This window comes from Diadema antillarum, unplaced genomic scaffold, assembly GCF_040938485.1.
Source record: "Diadema antillarum isolate AM-2024a unplaced genomic scaffold, OU_Dant_1.0 seq00001041_RagTag, whole genome shotgun sequence".
Lineage (NCBI taxonomy): Eukaryota > Metazoa > Echinodermata > Echinoidea > Diadematoida > Diadematidae > Diadema > Diadema antillarum.
This window is the reverse complement of record NW_027271872.1, coordinates 1,590,064-1,611,712: the sequence shown is the minus strand read 5'-3', so window position 1 is coordinate 1,611,712 and position 21,649 is coordinate 1,590,064. Positions and strand designations below refer to the sequence as shown.

At 38.4% G+C, this 21,649-nt stretch overlaps 1 protein-coding gene across 1 annotated transcript; it reads left to right on the top strand.

Moving 5' to 3' along the window:
• Nucleotides 1-13,444: 13,444 nt before the first annotated feature.
• LOC139743013 (uncharacterized) lies at nt 13,445-20,604 on the top strand. Its single transcript, XM_071653519.1, has 4 exons — nt 13,445-13,534; nt 16,849-17,360; nt 18,571-18,652; nt 20,390-20,604. The coding sequence occupies exons 2-4, from the start codon at nt 16,869-16,871 to the stop codon at nt 20,602-20,604; spliced, it is 789 nt and encodes a 262-aa protein (XP_071509620.1). The 5' UTR covers nt 13,445-13,534; nt 16,849-16,868.
• Nucleotides 20,605-21,649: the final 1,045 nt, after the last annotated feature.

Here is a 21,649-nt window from a genome sequence, read left to right as displayed (position 1 = left end):
GTGCGTTCGAGCACTCTAAAGCGAACCAAAGGGAACTGAACTAAAGCGTACCGTACCGTACCATGCCATTTTTTGGAGCGTTCGAGCGCCGCATTTGTTGAGAAAGCGTACCTCACAAGTTATTTTTTAGAAAAGTAGCAATACAATGTCATCCACCTGGCGCTTGAACTACTTACAGCTGTCCCGTTCCCGTCCCGAACAAAGAGAACGATGTCTTTGCATTGTGACGTATGTGCATGACTACGCGCATGCTTTACAGCGAACTTTTGGTCTGCTTTTGGTGCACATCGGGAAGTGGTCCACTTTTGGACCACTTGTGTACTCAAGACCCCCCCCCCCCCGCGCTTCTTGTTTAGTCTAGTACTGAATATATTTTATGAGATTGATATAGGAATGTTTTTCCCCCACAGGACATGCTACCCACCCTACCTGCCGTGTTATCTGTTTTGCTCTTGTCCGTCTCGGCCTCTGTATACGGCGGAAAAACGATGTATTTCTTATGGAACTGTGGCGTCCTGGCCGTCAACGGTGTGTTTTTTGCTGCATTCCCAATATATGTTATCAGGTAAACGAGTTATGTTTGCAAATTACTTAATAACAAAAGAATCTTTATATCAATAATTTGTGGATGCATGATGGATGTATTGAACAATGTGATTAACAATGTGTTGTTCATACTTCTTTTAGTTGCTCGTATCCGTATATTGGGCTTTTGTTTGTTTCTGCAAGCGTAGGGCAATTGTGTGAAGAGCATAAGCTCATTGGCCCGAATTCACGAGGGTGGTAGTATTAATGAAACCATGGTTTAAACCATGGACAAAAACCATGGAGCGCCAAGTGTCGCACGGAATATTTCGTCGACAAAATGACCGTTTCGTTAACGAAATTATCATGTCGTGGACGACATGTTCATTGATTATAAAATGTTGTCATTTCGTTACAAAATGATAATTTCATCGACGACATGACTGCATTCGCAACGAAATATTCCATGCGACATTGGGCGCCCCATGGTTTTTGTCAATGGTTTTTGCCCATGGTTTCATTTGTACCACCTTCGTGAATTCGGGCCATTATGTTATTCTAAAAGTGCAAATGTGAGTATAATCAGTGTTCCGTCGATGTTTTTATTGCTGGTGTGTGGATTATGTCTTGTTCAGTCAGTGCACAACGCAAGATGAGGGAGAGGACGAGATGGTAATAGGCCTATACTATGACATCTTTACAGAACGTTGTTAGCTGCTGGAAAGCGTTCAGTTTGATTAATTGTGTGTATGTGTGATCTTGTGCGTGTGTGTTTCTGTGTGTGTGTGAGTGGGCGTGCGCGCGCGCGTGTGTGTGTTAGCTTTCGGTCGTATTTATGCTTGGCATCAGGGAGTTTCATGATTATTATATTCACTGTGTGTCCTATGGTCAATATTGTGTATCCGTTTGGTTCTTTGAATATAACAGTCTCTGTGTAGGCCTATATGCCGATGCATGAATTACAGATTATGATGTGCATGTGTCGACGTGTGTGTGTTGCGTGTGTGTGTGTGTGTGTGTGCGTGTGTGTGTGTGTGTGTATGTGTGTGCGTATTTATCATACCATGGAATTACTCGAGTGTTTTTTTCAGTGTTGTATATGCTCTATTATTTTATCAGCTTAGAAAACTTTCGTTCGGCTTTATTGGAATCTATACATATATAATATACTGCTCATACAAAAGATTTTTCCAGGCTTTAGACCGTCGATAGACATTAACAAAACTTGCAGGAGACGATAAAAATTCCACGCATTGTGCTAAATAATTTCAAACACAAGATGATTGCATTTACACATGTGTTATCGTCACATTTGATGTTACTATATGAAGGGCACGACACTAACGGTGGCCCGGTGGCCCGGAGCCACCAAAAATGAAAGTCGGGTCACCAAATTTCAAAAAAGGGCAAATTTGGTGGCCCGCCTTGGGTCACCAAAATTTTTTGAAAAGAATGTCAATAAATTCATAACTTTTTGCGCTGGAAATTAGCAGAAGGATGATTGAAAAGGACTGAATGAGTGCCTGAGAGTAAGTGTTGCGAGTTTGTTGAGGTTTATTTCCAGCTTCCAATATTCTTACTATAATAAAACTTAAATATTTGACTCAAAATGTTTTTTATTGGGGGTTTTTTCGGGCCACCAAATTTTTCTCTTGGGCCACCAAAAATTGGAAAGTGATGATTTTGGTGGCCCCATTGGGCCACCAAGAAAAAAAGTTAGTATGGAGCCCTGCTATATGTATTACTAATTGATAAGTTATCATTTTGAAGCTTTGATTGCATACATAATGCAGTTTTAAGAAGCCTGATTTATAGTATTAGTGCTGATATCCAATGGGAAGCTGCCTTTCAAGGACAATATTATGTCGCAAATGAACAAAATATTCTGTTGTACATTGTAGACTGCAAGAGAGAAATAGAATGTCTTGAATGTATTTACGTTTATGTAATGTAACTTGTGACTTTAACTTTAAAAAGAAACAAAACATTCATGTGTCCTTGCACTCTCGGATGTTTTTCATCTCTCAGTTTTGTTCATGTTCTATTTACAGAGTGTACGGTGCACAGCACTTCGCGTCTAATTTGTCATTTTTCTACTTCGCGTGGATATGCTTGGCCATCACTGGGAGTTTCTTGTTGAGTTGGATCAAAGATCTGTTGTCTTGGCCGGGCATATTCATTTTCCTTGGTAGTCTACCCGGTGGAGGTGAGTTACAGCAGGGAGGAGAGATAACTACTGCTCTCCTTTGAAGTCATGCGCAGGCACCGCCGAGAAGTTATGCGTTCAACTACAGGTGTTACCCATGTGATTTGACAAGAAGAGAGCATCAATAATCGGGACTAGCGTTCTCACATCTAGAAATACTTGTCCCGACTGTAATTCGCTCTCTCTTTCAATGTGATGGCAACAATGAATTTGTGTACCTTGAATTGGAGCAGCGAATGAACATACAGTGTAAAACTGACAATTTTAAAAGCAAATGGTTTAAAAGCATGCTGGAACACGCTTTAGCGGAGTACTTTATTTGAAAGATCAAAATATACCAGATTAAAAGATAAAAAACTAACATGCGGAAATGTGCGCATTATAGAAAAATGTTAGGTTTTTAAGAGGGTATAATTTTCATTTCATTTCGATTTGCGCATTACGAAGAAACTAGAAATACATGTTTATAATATTGAATTCTTTCCTAAACTATTCTAAATCAATTCGAGTATTTCATTTAAAATTTTATGGTGAAATGAAGCTTGTAATTCAACGAAAGGTGAAATGCGCTCTTCGTCTCCGAACTTCGTCTTGCAACTAGAGCGGTGCTGAGCATGACTGAGCGTATAGTGGAATGCTAGACATCCCACTGTAACGCCTTGAACCCAAACATGACGGGTGTGTTTGCATGAATTACGAAAAGTTGCCACTCCATCTGTGTAACACCTCTCTGGTTACAATGTCCGCAGCAGGGAAGTGATATGGAATGAGGAAAACACAGAATTTTTCCTTGCCGCTACAGAGAAGCTATGCGCTCTTTGAAGTTTTTTATTTTTTTTATTTTCGATGTTTGCGTATTGTTGCTTCGTCTTCATCACTTCAGTTATCATGACAACGTATTGTTACTCCAAGGTTCCACAATTTATATATTTCTCAGTTTACTTTATTTTGATTATGCAATCTTATTCTCTGTTACTAAAGAAAGTGAAATGTCTATGTTCTTTTCGAAAAATGAAATAAAATTTGAACTGAATTGAATTTAATTGGCAATGTGAATATTGCTTTGACAAAAGAGAGAAATTCTGCTTTAAGAAAAAAAAAAACCATCATTCCAAATCACAACAAATCTAGCTAGCAGCAGTTAAATTCGCTGTCAATTTCAATATATTATTAGCAGCAATTATTAAGGGTAATCCCACAAACCAGACACCTACGTGTCATACGGCCCACGAGGCCACGCGCTAGCCATGTGTAAAATGCCTACACGTCTCCGTAAGTTAAAGGGACATTCCGGACGATTTTCATAATTTCACATCATGTAGTATGATATAAATCAACAGCTCCATGTATAGATTCGTGGAATTTGTTGTGGTCCTTGAGCAGAGAAACCAATAAATTGACAATCTTACACAAATCACACTGAACAGTGTTGATGACATCAGAGCCTCATATATCTCAGAAATGTAGCAGAACAATTCCATTACAATACCACTTGCTCAACAAGTTCACTATGTGAAGAATCTATATGCATGCCTTCTTCTTTTGTTCTGCTTCCGTGAGCCCCAACTGATGCATTCTTATGGTGAGGCTGCCATGTCATCATCCTTGTTCATTGCAATATGTTACAGATTTTGAAAACATTCCCATTCCTCATCCAAATCACTATAAATTCTGAAACTCTGAACTCAGTTTAGCTGATTTATATTTGTTCAAATGTAAAAGTCTGAAAATCATCCGGAGGTCCCCTTTAAGTAAATGTCAAGCTCGTGGACCTTCGTATAGTGTCGAGCTCATGCAGATGGGCCTAATTTGCCTCTTGTCAAGTTCGTGGCCTTATTCGATTTAATCATTGATGTCAAGCTCGTGGGCTTTGTTTACCTGTATCTAGCTCTTGAGCAGCTGTATTTGACTCGTGAGCTGCTAATGACTCGTGGGCTATATAACTAGTAGGCAATTATGACTCGTGGGCTATATGACTTGTAGACTGTATGACCTGTGGGTGTGGAGCTCGTTACGTGCACGTAATTACTTTGTGCGCGAACAAAAACCAGTAAAAGATACTTTTTGACTGATAAATACTGTACCACGTCATGTATTACGCAGAGATTCGCATCAGCCAATAACATTAATCCGAAAAATTGACATTCAGTTCAGTTCAGTTCAGTCTTTATTTCTGCATTTCAAAATCAATACAAATCAACAAATCAACAAAATACTTACATAGTCATTTACACAGCTAATATTCGTAACGTTTGGATCTTACATACATTTTCTTTTTTTTCAAGAACGAATATCATATATGAAAGGAAGCAATAGGAAATGACAAAAATGAAATGCAGGGGACCGTCATCATAAGCTAAGCTTGACGAGGAAGATGGCCCCAGGTAAAGTGCTAAACTAGGCGTGCTAAACTAGGTGCTAAACTAGGTGCTAAACTAGGCGAATGAATTATACACATCCCTATTTGCGCAAGATTATGCGGTATATACTACAATGAAACCCCCCCCCCCCCCCCCTTTGACCTGGGGCATTAATAACTAGTATATAGGACATGAATGAAATCTGGGAAGATTTCTTCCGTATTATTACCACCAATCTCCATTAAAGATTCCAACATTTCCTCTGAAATACGGCTTAAGATTGTTGAAATTATAAGAGCTGCTTCTTTTTTGGTCACCATCCAAACTCTGATGTGAGACCCAACATCCTCTTATAGCACACATATATAGAATGCATGCACTCATACACACTCACACACACCCACACACACACACACGCGCACAACCTCTTTACTCTTCCAGCCCTTATATTTTAGTTTCTATTCACAACAATAGCTTACGTGTATAAAGCCGTCTTATACGCTTGATCATACCACTGCAAATGTATACATTTATAAAGGAGAGCGTTCAAAAGACTTTTAATGACTAGCTCTCAAATAAAATAGAAAGACTCAACAGAGCCTTCCTACAGCATCAATTCATAATTCCCTTGTGTTAGATCCATGTCACAATTGAATAGAATTGACGCATTCTAATGGTTCCTCTTTTGAGAGCTATTTTACGTTCTTGTTCTTTACACTATCTAAAATATCTATTTATCTTATAAAAAGCCGGTAACTGGCCTTCTAATCTCACTTGATATATATAATTCGTTCAACTGTTTTTGATAATTATTATAATGGTGCTGCCACATCACTTGATTTTCAAAGAGCTCCCTGGTATACTACTATACGATTTTTTAAGTATGAATACCCTCCTATAACAAGCATTTTCTCACTCTACTTTATTCAGTTTCTGGATAGTATCTTGCCAAAATTCCTAGAATCCCATACCTGTAAGTTGGAGTATTATGTCTCAATATATACTATAAGAAGAAAAAAGATCTTTGAAAGTCAAATTCTTGTGTGCATAAAGTGTCCCATGAGGTACCTGGAATTTCCTAAGCTTTGAGGATAAGAGTTGAATAACTTTGACGATAATTAAATCAATAAAGAAAATTATGCTGTCCATCTTGTACTTCTACAATATAGGATTAATAACGAAATACTCGTATAAAACATTTCAAAGATAATGTTAGAAAGCTTAATTAGTCCATATAATTTCATCCACATGTGGGTACTTGCCTGATGAGGCGTGCTATAGGTATCCACAACCTGTAATTTTAAATGTGTGAAAGATCTTTATATACTCCTTGCTTCCTAGATATCAAAAGAATCCCTGTCATATCAAATGCCTCAATGAAATCTATCAAAAACCCCCATAAAAATGTATAAAATGTATAAAATGCAAAATTAAACATTCAGACCTATGTGATTTACACTCTCTTGAACCAAGGAGGTTCGAGAGCTGGAGTTACAACTGACTATAATTATTTAATCAGCTGTCAGTTTTCTATGGATGGACAAAAGAATACCACAGGTGCATTTGTGCCTTCGATGTTCGATGCTTGAAGCCGCCATCTATCTGAGCAATCTGAAGATTCATTTTTAACGCTAACATAATATCGGGTATAGTATGCTGCTCGTTTATATATCAAATGCAATGAAATTTCACCTAATGATAAAGCATGTATAAAACAAAAGTCAATTCCGTTCGAAAATATGTGCAAAAGTGTAAATCTAAGCTGTATTTTGTGAAAGTTTTTGAAATTTTACCTTCATGGAAAGCCGGCTTTATCATTTTTCTCCTTATTTCCGCAAAATAAAACTTACGTATGGTATCATCTTCAAGTATAGTTCTTTATAAATTGATATGTCAGATTAGCGTACAATCACGTATACATTCAAATAATTTTGATATCTATTTCAGCAATATTTGAGCAATTTCTATTCGCGCACCCCCGTGCCGTTACCATTGTCTACCGCCCATCGTCTGAAAGTAGGGATAGCGAAAAGCAATTACCATCACAAAGACATATCTTCCTTGGAAAGTGGCTGGTGATTATGCAGTGAGACATGAGTCAATTGTCTTCGCATCTGAGCGGCAGCTCCAGTTTGACACGTACAATCATGTACTTCAAATATGTTTGAGTGGCGGCTTCAAGCATGGGATCAAAGCGAATAACTTTGGCTGTCAATAGGCGTTTTCACATCAGCCCGATGTTTCGAAATAGCGCGCTATTTTGCTGATTATTTTCTGCGAAAAATATCTCGAGCTTGGATTTTTATCGGGCTGATGTGAAAACGCCTAATGACTGTTGTGACTTCATTTCTAGAACCTCCTTGCTTGAACTATTAGTGAGCTTTTGATCTGCAACACAATGTGTAGGTAGCTTCTCTGGTATACTGTAAATGAACAATGGAAACAGCTGTCTCATGCATGTGCAGAACATACTAGACCAGTGTGTTTTATATATTTACTATTATTATCATTATATATATATATATATATGTATATATATATATATATATATATTGCATAATTAGCGTCGGCTTAGCACTCGCGTGTCATAAACCATGCTATTAAGAAGAATATACATACGTCTTTAAAGCTTTTGACCGAGTGGTGATATTTCTGTGATTACATACTATAGTTCAGTGCTATTTCTCTGAAAGTATAAACACAATCTTGTCATATTTGTCGTTTGTTTATGATATCTCTGTCTCTCTCTTTGTGTGTTCACTTACACTTTCTCTCTTGCAGCAATGGTATTCTCTATGTTCATGAACATCAGAAACCCCTGGGGACACTATATATAACGGCAAGGAATCGTCGCATTTGAAGTACTCGAGAGGAATGGCGATAAGGTATACTCGGAAAGGAATTAAGGCAAGCCATTGTCTGGATGCGCATCTCATTCTTGAAGGAAAATATTCGATCTTGACATCTTGTTTTGTACCATGGAAACCAACAAAAATAACTGGGAAGTAAATAAGTAAAATTTGGGGAAAACTGGATACACGAAAAAGTCATTTGCATTGCCCATAGATAATTCCTCATTTGATTTCTACGTTATGATTTGTCGTAAAATAAAAGAATACGAAAATGAATTGAATTGAATTGTTATGTGTTGAATTTAGGAGGGATTAAACAGATTTTGTAATTAGTAATAAAATACGTTGTGAGCTTTCACAGAACATATTTTGTTTGTGTATGTGTGTGATTTTCATACAATTAAGACGATAATTATGCATGTACATATTATGATGGAATTTCTTTTTAATATAACATTCATATCGATGAGATTTTGATGATTGATCTAAAAAGTGACGTATACCTGTAAGTTGTTGTTTTATAGAAAGAAAGAAGAGAGAGAAAACAAATTAACTACCTTGATTCGAGTTTCACGTAAATCATATCTTTCAAATAAACTCGAATCTAATCAGGATGATAAAAGTGCTCTTTCGCGGTAATAATGAAATAATGAATTATGAATTTGGCGTGACGAATAATGTTAATGAAATACTCAAAAAGAAACCTACGGAATGTCCTGATAGCATTACTCATAATGATAAAGTTATTACCAATCCTGACCAAATTGCAAATATTTTTAACAATTTCTTTGTCAATGTCGGTCCTTCTTTAGCAGCATCTATTTCCATAAATGATATCAAAAATTATAAAGATTACTTACCTGAAAGTAATCAAAATTCTTTGGTTTTTTTACTCCAATTAATGAATCTGAAATTATTGATATTGTTCGATCTCTAATGTATATAGTAAATCCTGTGGGCCTGATAACTTGAGGGTGACTTTCTTGAAAAAAATAATTTACCCCTTAGCAGCCCCTCTCACCCATATATTCAATCTATCCCTACTTAACGGTATAAGTTTCTAGACTCTTTCAAAATTGCCAAAGTTATCCCCATTTATAAAAGAGAAGATCCATCAATGGTGAAAAATCATAGACCCATCTCATTGTTACCCGCAATATCGAACATTTTAGAAAAAGTAGTTTATAAGCGTCTCTCCTCGTTCATGATTGAAAATGAAATATTAGATGTGAATCAGTTTGTTTTTAGGAAAGGATTTTCTACCGATTATGCTATAATCGAATCTGTTGATAATAATTGACGCGCTTATTAAAAAGGAGCACATAATTGGAGTCTTTATGGATCGTAGTAAAGCATTCGACACTATTGATCATGACATTTCACTTGAAAAATTACATAATTATGGCGTGAGAGGGATTACTTTGTCGTGGTTTAGAAGTTATCTAAGTCATCGAAAACAATGTTGCATTTAAATCCAGTCACTCATTATTATTTGACCGTGTCATGTGGTGTCTCTCAGGGATCTATCCTCGGGCCCGTACTTTTTTTTTATTCATAATGATTTATCAATTCCTCTCCTCGTTTAAACTTCATCTTATTTGCAGACGATTTGTTTTTGCAATATCATTGCTATCAGTCAGTTGTTGTTTGTACTTCATGGTGTATACTTCATGGAAGTTATAGCAAGAGTGCTTATGACGGCGATGAACAACAAAGTTGTGAAAAGATAGACATTGCTACCCGAATTCACTAAGGTGGTACAATCTAAACGGTAAGCACTATTTGGGCACCCGTCCCGCTTCATCATGAATATTCATCAGGCAGTAAGATACTGTACTAGTAAATGGCAGAACGCTGGATACGTGCAAAACGTATCGCCAGCACATGAAATGTAAAAATCTCGAAAAATTGCATCAACGGGGAATGTTAAAACGTCTCCCCGAGAGATGGGAAAATGTTCAGCTTTGCCGAGAAATGTAAAAACGCTGCCGGGAAATGAAAACAAAAAATGTATTTCCACGGTATTACGGATACATGTAGATGATGAATATTCATGATGAAGCGGGACTGGTGCCCAGATAGTGCTTACCAATCTAAACCATGGACAAAGACCGTAATTTTGTATGGGGCGCCAAGTGTCGCATGGCCTATTTCGTTACGAAATGTTGTCATTTTTTGTCAGTTTTGCTGGTTGCGAGGTCATGCTTCATCCATTACTTTCTAGTACTTCTGTCCGTATTGGAGATGTTCACACATACTCTGTAGTGTAGCAGCGGCTAAAATCGTGTATGAATAAAGTGTAAATGTTTGTGCTTGAAAGTTGCGTTATACGAGTTGTAGGTAATATGAGTAAAAAAAATCACATTTCAAGGTATATTAAGTTTGCATATTCAAACAGCTGAGTAACTACAAAGAATAAAAGCAACAACGAAAAAGACTGCCCATCTTGTATACTGTGTCTTGTTTGCCTTATCGTGAATTTGAAATCCTTATTAACGCTCTCCATGGCGGTGCTGCGTTGCACTTGCATTTTGTATTTGACACCCTTTTGTACACCCTTGTGTGAGAAACTCATGAAATCGCATGATGATGAAATTAAATTGAAGGAACTAGTTACCTTTTTGAATGTCGACCTCGGTGATCATTCAAATTCACTCGAACTTGAATGACCGCATCGTTAAATCGAATGCAAATCTGATGAAATTGGGCGGGAAAACCTATAGAATGATAAACTAATCATCTTTAATAGGATTCCCGCCAAATTTCGCCAGATTTGCATTCGAATTAATGAAAAGGCTTTCAAATTCAAGCGATTTTAGCCGATGCTCTACTCTCACTGTTCATTTTAATTCTTTGAGCATTCAATTCGTTTCATGTCATTCTTTTTAGATTCTGTTTCATTCAGTTTAGAGAGAAAATCATTCAATTCAGCGACTCAAAGTTGGCACTAAATTTCGCGCCAGCTGGAAAGTCGTTCAGTTTCGTCCAATTTCAATACATGTGTAGGAACACAGCTTCGCAATTTGAAATTTCAAATTCAACTAACTTAAGAAAGAACCATTATGAGTTTAAGGACGGTTTTTTTTCACTGTATGTTGGATTAGTGTCTAAAATTTTCATTTCAAAGTTTCATTTATTCCTTCAAGTCTGTTTGTATCGTCTGGATATATTTTGCCTGTCAACCTTTTTGTCCACCTTCAATAATTATTTACCCCCTTACAGTATCGATGTAACATTAAGGGACTGGCTGTATCTTGGAATTTTATCTAGGGACCTACATTCATATAATTTATTTACATTGCTTATTCCATTCTTATACTTTCTACGTATAGCCATATCATAAGTTGCCACAATCGGTTCAGCTGCTAGACCTGTTTCCCCTAAAAGTTTCGACAGTGGTACAGTGGTGTTGTTGGCTGCCAAAAGCTTCGCTTTTGACAGCCAACCTGGAGAAGTTGTGAAGTTAATTTGCTGTTGTTGCAGTTGTTGATTCGTGTTTGATATGGATATAAAAGTAAATACCATGGTTTCTATACCTTAGTCCCGATATTTATATACGAACCAAAATTTCGAAAAATTCCCTTTTCGTGGGTCCATCTTCGCGTGACGAATTAACAGAGCAATAACACGGTAAAAGATTGCACAACATGTCGTCGATCCTTGCGTGGTGTTGACGGCAGGATTATTTAGAAGTGAAAATCGTGATCTATGATAATAATAAGGTCTTATTTACCCAGGGTATATAGTTGTTTTACGACCTCTTCAGTGTTGCCACTGCTCTACCAGAGGGCCCTGCCATTATTATTACCCCAGCGTTGCCAGGTATACCCATTTATACACCTGGGTCGAGAGGGACATGTTTTGTAAAACATCTTGTCCAAGGATGTAAGCGCTGGGCGGGATTCGAACTCGGGTCCTCTGATCGGGAGTCAGGAGTCTTATCCACTATGCCACAGCGCCCCCTTTGATTATGAGTGGTGTATACGTCGTCCAGCACAAACAAAGACCTTCTTATTCTTATTCAAATTCAAATTCAAATTGTATTTTCACTTTTTTTCCCAAAAGACTTTACAAAAGAAAAAAATATGATAAATCTGACATGCGAGTTGTTGAAAAAAAAAATACTATAACAAAGCCAGCCAGGGATAACAACATGTTCATGTCTACATGATAAGTATATATATGCCTACAAGAAAGAAACATGCACTCTATAATCCACTCTCGAAAAAAAAAAGTGGAGGTTTCCAACTCAAAAGATTATAGTTGTATATATAGTGGGTATAATGGGTCTACCTGTGAGGGAAAGGGGGAAATGAAAGGTGAAAAGCTTAGGCAACTACAAAGAGTGCGGGAAACAGGGGAAATCGAGAATAAAATCCGATCATTAATGTAACTAAATAAACAACAGCAGGCCTAATAAACTACCTTGTGGCACGCCACACCTGTTAATTATCTCATATCAGAGTTATGATTGTTATTTGCAGTTGTTTTAAAGTCACATAAATAAAGAAAAACTGATTTGCAGTTTCAAAAACATCCGTTTTCGACGAAGACGTACGGGAACCTTAAAAATCCAAACAAGACAAAAATAAAAGAAAAAAAAACTCAGAGGAACGTCTGAAATTGTATAATAACTGTTTGCTGGAAATTCCATAAATCGATATGAAATCTGTACCAGTTCACCTTCAGTTTTTGCATGGATGCCAAACAAATATAGAAATGTCATTTCATTAGGATCCATCACGATGAGACAATAGAGTAATTTAATTGTTGAATGGAAATACCGAGTCATGTTCGTTATTCCAAAAATGAAATGAAATTAATTATAAATCCGAAAGTGAAATAAGGTTCGTTATTCCGAAGTTTCGTTAATTCAGAAAAAACAATCATGTAAGTTTCGTTAGTCCGTAAATGAAACGAGGTTCGTGAAAGTGAACTAAGGTCCGATAATCCGAAAAATGAAATACTAATAGGCCTAACTCTCCTTTGATATGGCTAAACATTACAATTACTTGGAATGCATCTTTCCCATACAACAAAGAAGATCGCTGTACACGTGGTTCAAAATCCGCTGTTAACTTTTTCGCGCATTTCTCGCAACCGGAAATTAGCGCGAAAATTAAAAGCACGCGAATATCTTTGCTTGTATTATGTTCAAATAGTTAATGCCTAATTGATTCCGCGGGATTGAAAAAAACACGCGAAACTCTTCTTAACCGGCCGAACGCGAAAAAAAAAAAAAAATAGTCGCGCTCAAATATCCAGTTTTACACCTCGCAGCCTAGCCAGCCCAGACTATCCTTTCAACACCATTCAGTGATACACCCCATTTTAAATCAAAACAACAACAACAACAACAACCATCCTTGGATCTCCCGCATCTTCTCGGACCGGAAGTCCTTGCACATTGCACCAACAATCCTCACTACGTTGCGCCCACGTGTACGTGTTGTGGACGTATTGTTGTGACGCACAGGGCATCAGGATACTGTAGTATACAATGTGAAAAGTACTAGTATAGGCCTAAACACACGGATGCCTGATTTCTGAAGGTCTACGTTTTCCTTGTGGTGTGGTGATTAAGTGACAAGGTTGGTATGGTAAATACCCATCCCCTATTGTACTTAATATTAAGGTAGCCCGTGGCCTGTTCTGATTAATGGCCCCTGTACCGTTCGTAACGTAATTTACAAAGATGTGACAGGGACTGTCTATGTGATCTGTGACTGTGTGAGTGAGTGTGATTCTATTAAAACTGTTACTTGGATGGTTGCGCAGCCATCCCGCCGCGGCCGGCCCCTGGTCGGTGCCGTGGCGTATTAAACGCAAAGTCCCCAACCCTCAGACACGGACTGTCGCTCTTAGTCTTACTATTCTATCATAGATCGGCTGTTTGTTTCGACCTGTTGATGCGCTAGATCTAGTAAGTTTACTATTAAACTAATTTGATGAAAATTTGTTCATTTCTTTTCCTACACGGCATAGCCACTTCTTCAAATTCAAGTCGATCGAGCACTCGAGAGTGATAGGTGTAACATTTTAACATTTAGAGTAAAATATCCCGTTTGCGGCAGTTTAAGCATTGTTAAGGGTTTTTCCAACTTGTAAACAAATCAGGCAAATTATTTTCAACCATTTCATATATCATAGACAAGATTATTCATTAACGCAATTGTTTTCATAAAAGAAATTTACCATTGACCAACGCAGTTTTCATGATTTACCAGGGCAAAACCCGTCACAATTTTCGCCGATAAGGGCGATATGCGACGTAGTATTTCTGCTTGCGGCACGATGTACAATCCCTATGCAATACGCGCGTGCTCCGCGATCTTTAGCTGAACGCCTTCACATGTCTCGCGAACATTGCGTAAGCGCTAATTCCCATTGCGAAAGCACGTGAAAATAGCGGGCGCACATGCATTGGCCGCAAACAAGATCGCAATTCTGGCGGTGTTGTTGATGTCTTTCTCGTGTTTTTCTCATTTTTTTTCGATGGTAACATCCACTTTCCGAAAAAAATGGCGACCCACATCGGCTCGCGAAAGTTCTATTTTACGTGAGGATATGTTTTCAAAATCCATGAACATCGAGAAAACGACAAAAAATCAAGTTTCTTGGACCATTGTTTCTTAACTGTTATCTTAAGAAGTACCGAAAATTTCATTTTGGATGCGATATGTTGTCATTTAGGTGAGAAAATTTCACTTTCGTCAGAGATCGTGCCCATTTTATCGGTTGGTTTTTGTTGATTGCTAGTGTGTTAGTATATGTGTAGTGTGCATGTAACAGTGCAATGCAGTGTTTAGCGGTATATTACCGTGTATGTTGTACCTGCCGCGAACGGCTGCACGGCCGCGTACTGACGCAGTTACTCTAGTTTTTTTGTTGGCATTTGTTGGACTCCACTTTGTGGGTTGTAATTTATGTGATTATGATAGGGCCTAACTGTGTAATAGTCAAGATTGTTAATTTCTATCGTTTTTTTCTGCTTTTGCTGCAAAACTTCATGGGGAGTGTTTCATGAAGGATAATATAATAAAGCCGATCTTACATTGAAGATCAACTTGAAGTTGAAAATAAAAGTGTATCAACTAATGCTGTACATTTGTGTCTTCAAACAATGGTAACACACTTCAATATTGATACAGTCAAACCTGTCTATAGCGTAAGAGTAGTGACAGCGTATTAACAGCGTCTGGTACCAGGCTAGTAGTAACACCCCAGTGGATTAATCGGTTGTATCCCCAACAATGCATAATAAGTGACTTTTTCTACACATGTATGTACCGGTGACTTCTACTTTGAATGAGTAAATTCCCTTTAATAGGCCTACTCAGGTTTGAGAAGCTTGATCCTAGCAAAGTATCCATTTCATGCAGTCACTGCTTTAGGGGTTATTTTTCTCTCAACATGCAAAGCTCTTTGTGTTTTTTGTTATTTACCTAGGCCCTAAACTTTGAAAAGGAAGAGATTTCTTGCAGATCTAGAAGGCTACTGTCAGTACCCCAGGCTCCACATGCATGCTTCATAGCTATGGTACTGGAGACGGTTTACACAATCACTGGTGCAAGTACTGCAACAAGACTCCCCAAAGATTTTTACTGGATGGTCTTTTTTTATATCAGAGGGTCAAACAAAGAATAAACAATCATGACAGAAAAAACAGAATAAGATATCAAGATGTGGTAACAGTCTTGTGCACAACAGAAAAATAAGTGATAATTTCCAGTGCTATCAGCACTCTGCATGACATTGTCTTGCTACCAAGTGAGTATAAACTGGTGGAATCCTGTCCATTTGAATGTGCAAAGGTTTACAAGTATTTATTATTACAGTGTACTAATGACACATCAACATAGAAAATGTGAAAGCAAGGTCAAAGGGGTGTTCAGATTTGTACCCGACATCTAGTATAGATCAGTAATTCAGACATAGTGAGACCAAATGTCGAAGCCAATGGAACAAACAGTAGGAAGCCAGTTTTGCCAAAAGCAACCTGCTCGTGTCAGTTGCACAACTAAATTAACCCAAATGTACCGCTACTCTAAAAGAACACCTGTAAAGTCGGAGGGCATGTGTGAAAAGCCAAGAATGTGTTGAATAGTAGTACATTGTATACTACACAAGGGCTGTCTTCACTTTGAATGCATGCAATCAATCAGAGACAAAACCAAAAGTTTGAAAACTACAAATAGTATATGTGATGTTATGAGCTTTTAAAAAAAGAAAAAAAATCAGCTTGGAAATCATCTCAGCATGGACGGAAATAATATTTTCCTTTGTTATTATCATGATATCAGTAAAGAAAAATGTTGGCCTGATGTAACAAAGTCACATTTATTTGCGGGGGGGGGGGGGGGGGGGAGCCTCTGTGGCATAGTGGATAAGACTCCTGACTCCCCATCACAGAGTTGGGATCCAGTCGAGTGCCTGCATCCATGGACAATATGTTTTTACCCACCATGTCCCTCTCGACCCAGGTGTATAAATGGGTACCTGATGGCAAGAATGCTAGGGTAATGATAATGACAGGGCCCTCTGGTAGAACAGTGGCAACACTGAAGAGGCTACCCTGGATAGTATTTTTATTGTATGTAATTGTAAGAGTGCAGGTACAGTACACATGTTTGATTGTAGAAATGATTTAAACTGATCAGATTCAACAGCCAACTTTCTCCCAGTTGCCTTTACAACTTTCTCCCAGTTGCCTTTTCCTGATGAGGTAGCAAATGTTTTCCTTTGAACCCACGGTCAGTTTAGTTACAAATGCAATGAACTTAAGTGTTTGACTATAAGACTGTGGACATGAACAAGGAAAAAATAAGACAAATGAAAAAGCAGGATTTTGTGGCCATTATATTTCTGAGCGCTTTCATAAATTTGTATTTTTGGCTTTCTTTAGGTGCTTCAGGTGTGTACAGCATGGCCCAGAGTGAGCAAGTAGCCAGGCAGGTTTCTTTTGGAAGAGGGAGAGGATTTCGGCCGACGTATCCTTTCAAACCGGCCCGGCGACCTGGAAATCTTGCCCCACCTCCACTCAACAAATCAGTACAAGACGTTCAAGTAGACCTATCACGGTGCAGAATAACGCCCCCGGACAGAGAGGCGCAGAGCGACCTAAGGGAGTCATCATCTCCTCAAACAAGCACAGGCGTGGCCCCGACAGGTGGTAGCCAGAATGGGCGGGGCGGTGGGTTGGGTACCTCGTCGATGAAGAGCGGTGTGACCCGGCTGAAGGCCAAGTACAGCTACAAGGCCAACCTGTGCAGTCCCTTGGGTCAGAAAGAGCTGAGTCTGAAGCAAGGTCAGAAGGTGGTCTTTGTGGAGAGGTGCGGGGACAACGACCTTTGGGTGAAGGTGCGAACAGAGGATGACGACAAGGAAGAAGGGTTTGTCCCAGCTTCCTATATGGAGGTAAATAGTGCAGTGCTTGATATGAATGGCAATTGCTATTTCACTTGTACGCCAGGCTGCTCCCCTGTACACTGCACATGCCAATATTGCTCTTTTCAACATCCAGCAAAGTTGATGATAAAACATTGGAAAACATATTCTGCGCAACATTCCAAATCAAAGTTCGTTAATATCTTTAGATTTCCAAAGAAGAAGAATATTTGCTATATGCATAGCTTGGGTAAATCTAAAATTTCTTGGTTCCTAAGGGATCACCTTGAAACTTGATCAAGTTTGAATAAAATCATGTTTATCAATCCTGTCAGGACTATCATTTACATGGTAAAAAAAGACCCCCCCCCCCCCCCAAAAAAAAAAAAAAGAAAAAAGAAAAGAAGAAAATTGAAAAGAACAAAATTTGCCAATTGTATTAAAGGTGCATGGTCCAGGTGTTTTAGTCAAATGCGTACGCAGGCGCAGGCGCACGACGCAAGTTTCCTATAGAGACCTATGCTATCGACTCCTCTTTAGTGTTTACGCTGTGGCCCACTTCCCCGGGTCCGAAGAAGTCCTATTCACATAGTCAGTTGTCCGATCACAGTTCGGCCCATGATTCGGCTGAGGGGGATGACAGCTTTAGCAAACTTCTTTTGTGATGTCATAATAAGAAGCACATTATGCACGCGCTCTGGCATTGCTACAGACTGCGCGCTGCGCAAAGAAGACAATGAAGGCAATGTGACTTAGCAACACCTACGCACTTTACTCTTGATGACAGCTCAACTTCGGTAATCTTCGTATCAATGCTAATGGTGATCGGCGGTGTCATCAACAGCGCCATCTACACTACTGGGACTATGCACCTTTAACTACCGGTACTTCATGTACAGTATAATGATCAAGTAAATGGTGTTGAACACTTCTTACTGTTTAAATCATGTATGTGCATTAAAGTAGTAGACAGAGCTAATTAGCCAATAAGCAATCAAAGGATAAAATACTTAAGCAGATAGTTTCAAAGTTTTGAAGACACACTTGCAAGTTTCCTAGAGCCGGCAGGTCATCAATTTCAATATGAGGCTTTTTAATAGTGTTGAACGTTTTGTAGGATGTCTGGCACAGAACATGTAGATGGTTGCTGCAACATATTAAGACCCCTCAAAGGCCGCCCTGCACCCACAAATCATGATCTAGAAAAGTCTCCACTATCTCTTCATTGCTGTAACATCAGGTGGTGTCCGACAAACTCACCCAGCTACCCTGGTTGGCTGCTAAGCAGACGGAGGAAGAAGCCAACCTGCCCAAGGTCAAACGTAAGTCCAGTCAACAATATTTGACCGCCCAGCTCAGAACCCACAAAAAGTAGGCCAAAATAAATTCCCTCTTTTGGGGGATATTTTCAAAATGTGAACCGTATAAAGCGATGCTACACACTGGCACTGGTCAGATGGTCCAGGACCAGCAAAAATTGCTGTCAGACCAGTAACTTTCTTCAGGGTGGACCAGTAACACATGTATGGAAAACCTGGCTACCTACTGGTCCAATGGACAGGTCAAACCAGTAGAAGAAATAGGTTAGTGTGCAGCCCTGCCCTAAGCTTTGAAATTATATATAACTTGTCAAAATTGGGCCATCCCATCCCACTTAAAATGTGATTGAAATCAGAAAATTTGGAGGTGTGTCTCATAGAAAAGGAAGAAAAGAGGATTTATAACATTAGGATCACTCAGGGATGCTGTGCAGAAGTGCAAACTGTATCAGTGAAAATCCCAGTGAAAGTGATGCCTGTTAAAAAAAATATGGTCCTGAAAAACTGCTATTATTTCAATTTCAATTTTGTTCTAAGCTACCAAATTTTGACAGTAGGTAAAGAAAAGATTACTCTCCCAGGTAAGGCAATTTAAAAAAAAAAAAAATTTGATTCAGTCAACCTAAATGTCATATTTTGGTCCATTACAGAGATTCCCATCTGTGACTTTGTAGAAAGTTTGAGAAAAATCTGTTCAAAACTTCAAGAATTTTTAAAGTTTCAGTGCAGCTATCACTGGATGAACTTCAAGTTATGATGTCACTTATGAAGAAAAGTACTGTATAAAGAAAATTCAATGTATTTTCACTTTTCTAGCTTAGTGAAAGAGAACTTGACTGACCAACCTTTTTCAGAAATCAGCCCTAATATAGTAATAATAATGTGTCAGTAACAAGCTGAGTGAATGTGTACGTTTCATTTCTTTTTAAATGAAATGTTATTTGATTTTCTTTTTATTTTCATAATATTGTTCTTCATATGAGGCATTAAGAACTGCAATAGTCTTCTCATCCAGCGATGGCTGCAACAAAACTTTAAAAATTCATAACTTTGGAATTGATTGTCCGATTTTCCTCAAACTGTCACTGCTGTGTTCGACTAATATTGTTGCATTCACTCAATCTACACTCGTCCTTAAAGACTGTGAATGTGAAAAAAATATTGTTTACTCTGTGTGGTATTGCCCTCATTGAATCTATTTATCCAACCATCCATTCAGCCATCCATTCAGCCATGAATCTGTCTGTTCATCCATTTTATATCTGTTCTTCATCTGTTAAAGGGCTGGTATTGTTTTGGTTGAAATAGAGATTCAGGTTTTAGCTTTTTGTAAGATGATTACAAATGACTTATGTGAAATAATAAAGAGTAAACAATTCTAAGAGAAATTTAAACTTTTTTGAGGAAAGTGGGTTTCGAATGGCTGAGATATTTCAAAACAAAGTAAAACAAATTTGTTTCTTATGAAAGGTGAGTTGCACCTCATATTAGGACCTCTTTGTTTCTGGATATCTCGGCCATTTCAAAAACAATTTTCGTCAAATAGACTGTGAATTCATCTGAGAATTGTTTACTCTTTAATATTTTATGGTTTCTAATCATCTCGCCAAAAGTTTGAATGTGAATCCCCATCTCGACCAAAATTATACCATCCCTTTAAATATCAGATTCTATTCATCAGTCTTTTTATCCATCCAACCATGTATCTATTCAATTTGTTTCCCATGCCTACCACTACAGCTGAGTGGAAACCCTATGTCTCCGCCTACAATCGGGAGGAAAATAAGAAGGCAGAGGGGAGCGGGGGCGCCGCCTCCAAGGAGAAATACTACTGCAAGTGGTGCGACAAGCAGCTGAACGGCCCCCAGCCTTACGGGGCTCACATGGCCAGCAAGGCGCACCGCGAAGAGGTGGAGTTGGCCAAGGAGTACGGCACTTACACTGAGGACGACTAAAAGCATAACTGGGGGAATTTTGCATCTGGGATGACGTGGAACTTGCAGAAACACGGAAATGCCTTCGCTAGTGTTAAGGATTGCGGCGGTGAATGTCCCGATGTAGAGTATCGTATCCCTGCAAGTGTGTCATGTAGTTGTACCATCAAATTCAAGTGCTGTTAGTTCAACTCCAAGGGAAAGGCCACCACAAGATGTCATTTGCCCCGATGTAGCTGCATATGTTAAATATTAACTGCAGTGTTTAATAGTAACCCCAAGCAGACATTGTTTGGGGTCTTTTATTTTTTAATTTTTTTTTGGGGGGGGGGGTAGGTGACAAATATGAAAACAGTGATTAAACAAAGTGGACTAGTGAAAAATTGTCTAAGACGTTAAAAAAGTTTTTTTTTTTTTTTTTATAACAAACTGAAGTGAAGCTCTGAAAAAATTGTTATCTTGAATGCCAATGTGTCAGAAACGTTTTCTTAGCAAAGGGTCATAATGGGTAGACAGAAAAATCTGTTTTTCAGAGGAGTTTTGGAGTACTTTTTTACTTTGACGGTTCTCCTCCGAGGCATATAAAGGAGAGGGATTCTGTGAAGCCAAATGTATTCTCTGCAGAACATATCCCAGATGACAAGATACGGACTGATATTTCGGTCTACATTCTAGGTAGATCAAAGCAGATATCTTTTGACCTTGACACTTCTAGCCTAACACTTGCTAAGTGTTTAACTTGTTGAAATTGTTAAATGAAAAGTATCGGATCTTGTCAGTCATGGGGAAAAAGTAAGATTTAATGCTCTCAATAGGACTCATGCAGAGTTGTGAAGAAAATTATGAAGAAGTTAAGAGTTACGTCCAATGCACAGCAATGCAAGAGTACTTTGTACTCGGTGTGTGAAACCAATATCAATTGTGCGACCAAAATGATTGTATTTATTCGCCAAACAGTGCCATTTCAGCTGCTTCACTAAAATTGAATAAGCTTATTTTCATGCACACCTCACTGAAATTGAATAGTCTTATTCTCATTCACACTTCCTCAGACTCATTCATGCAT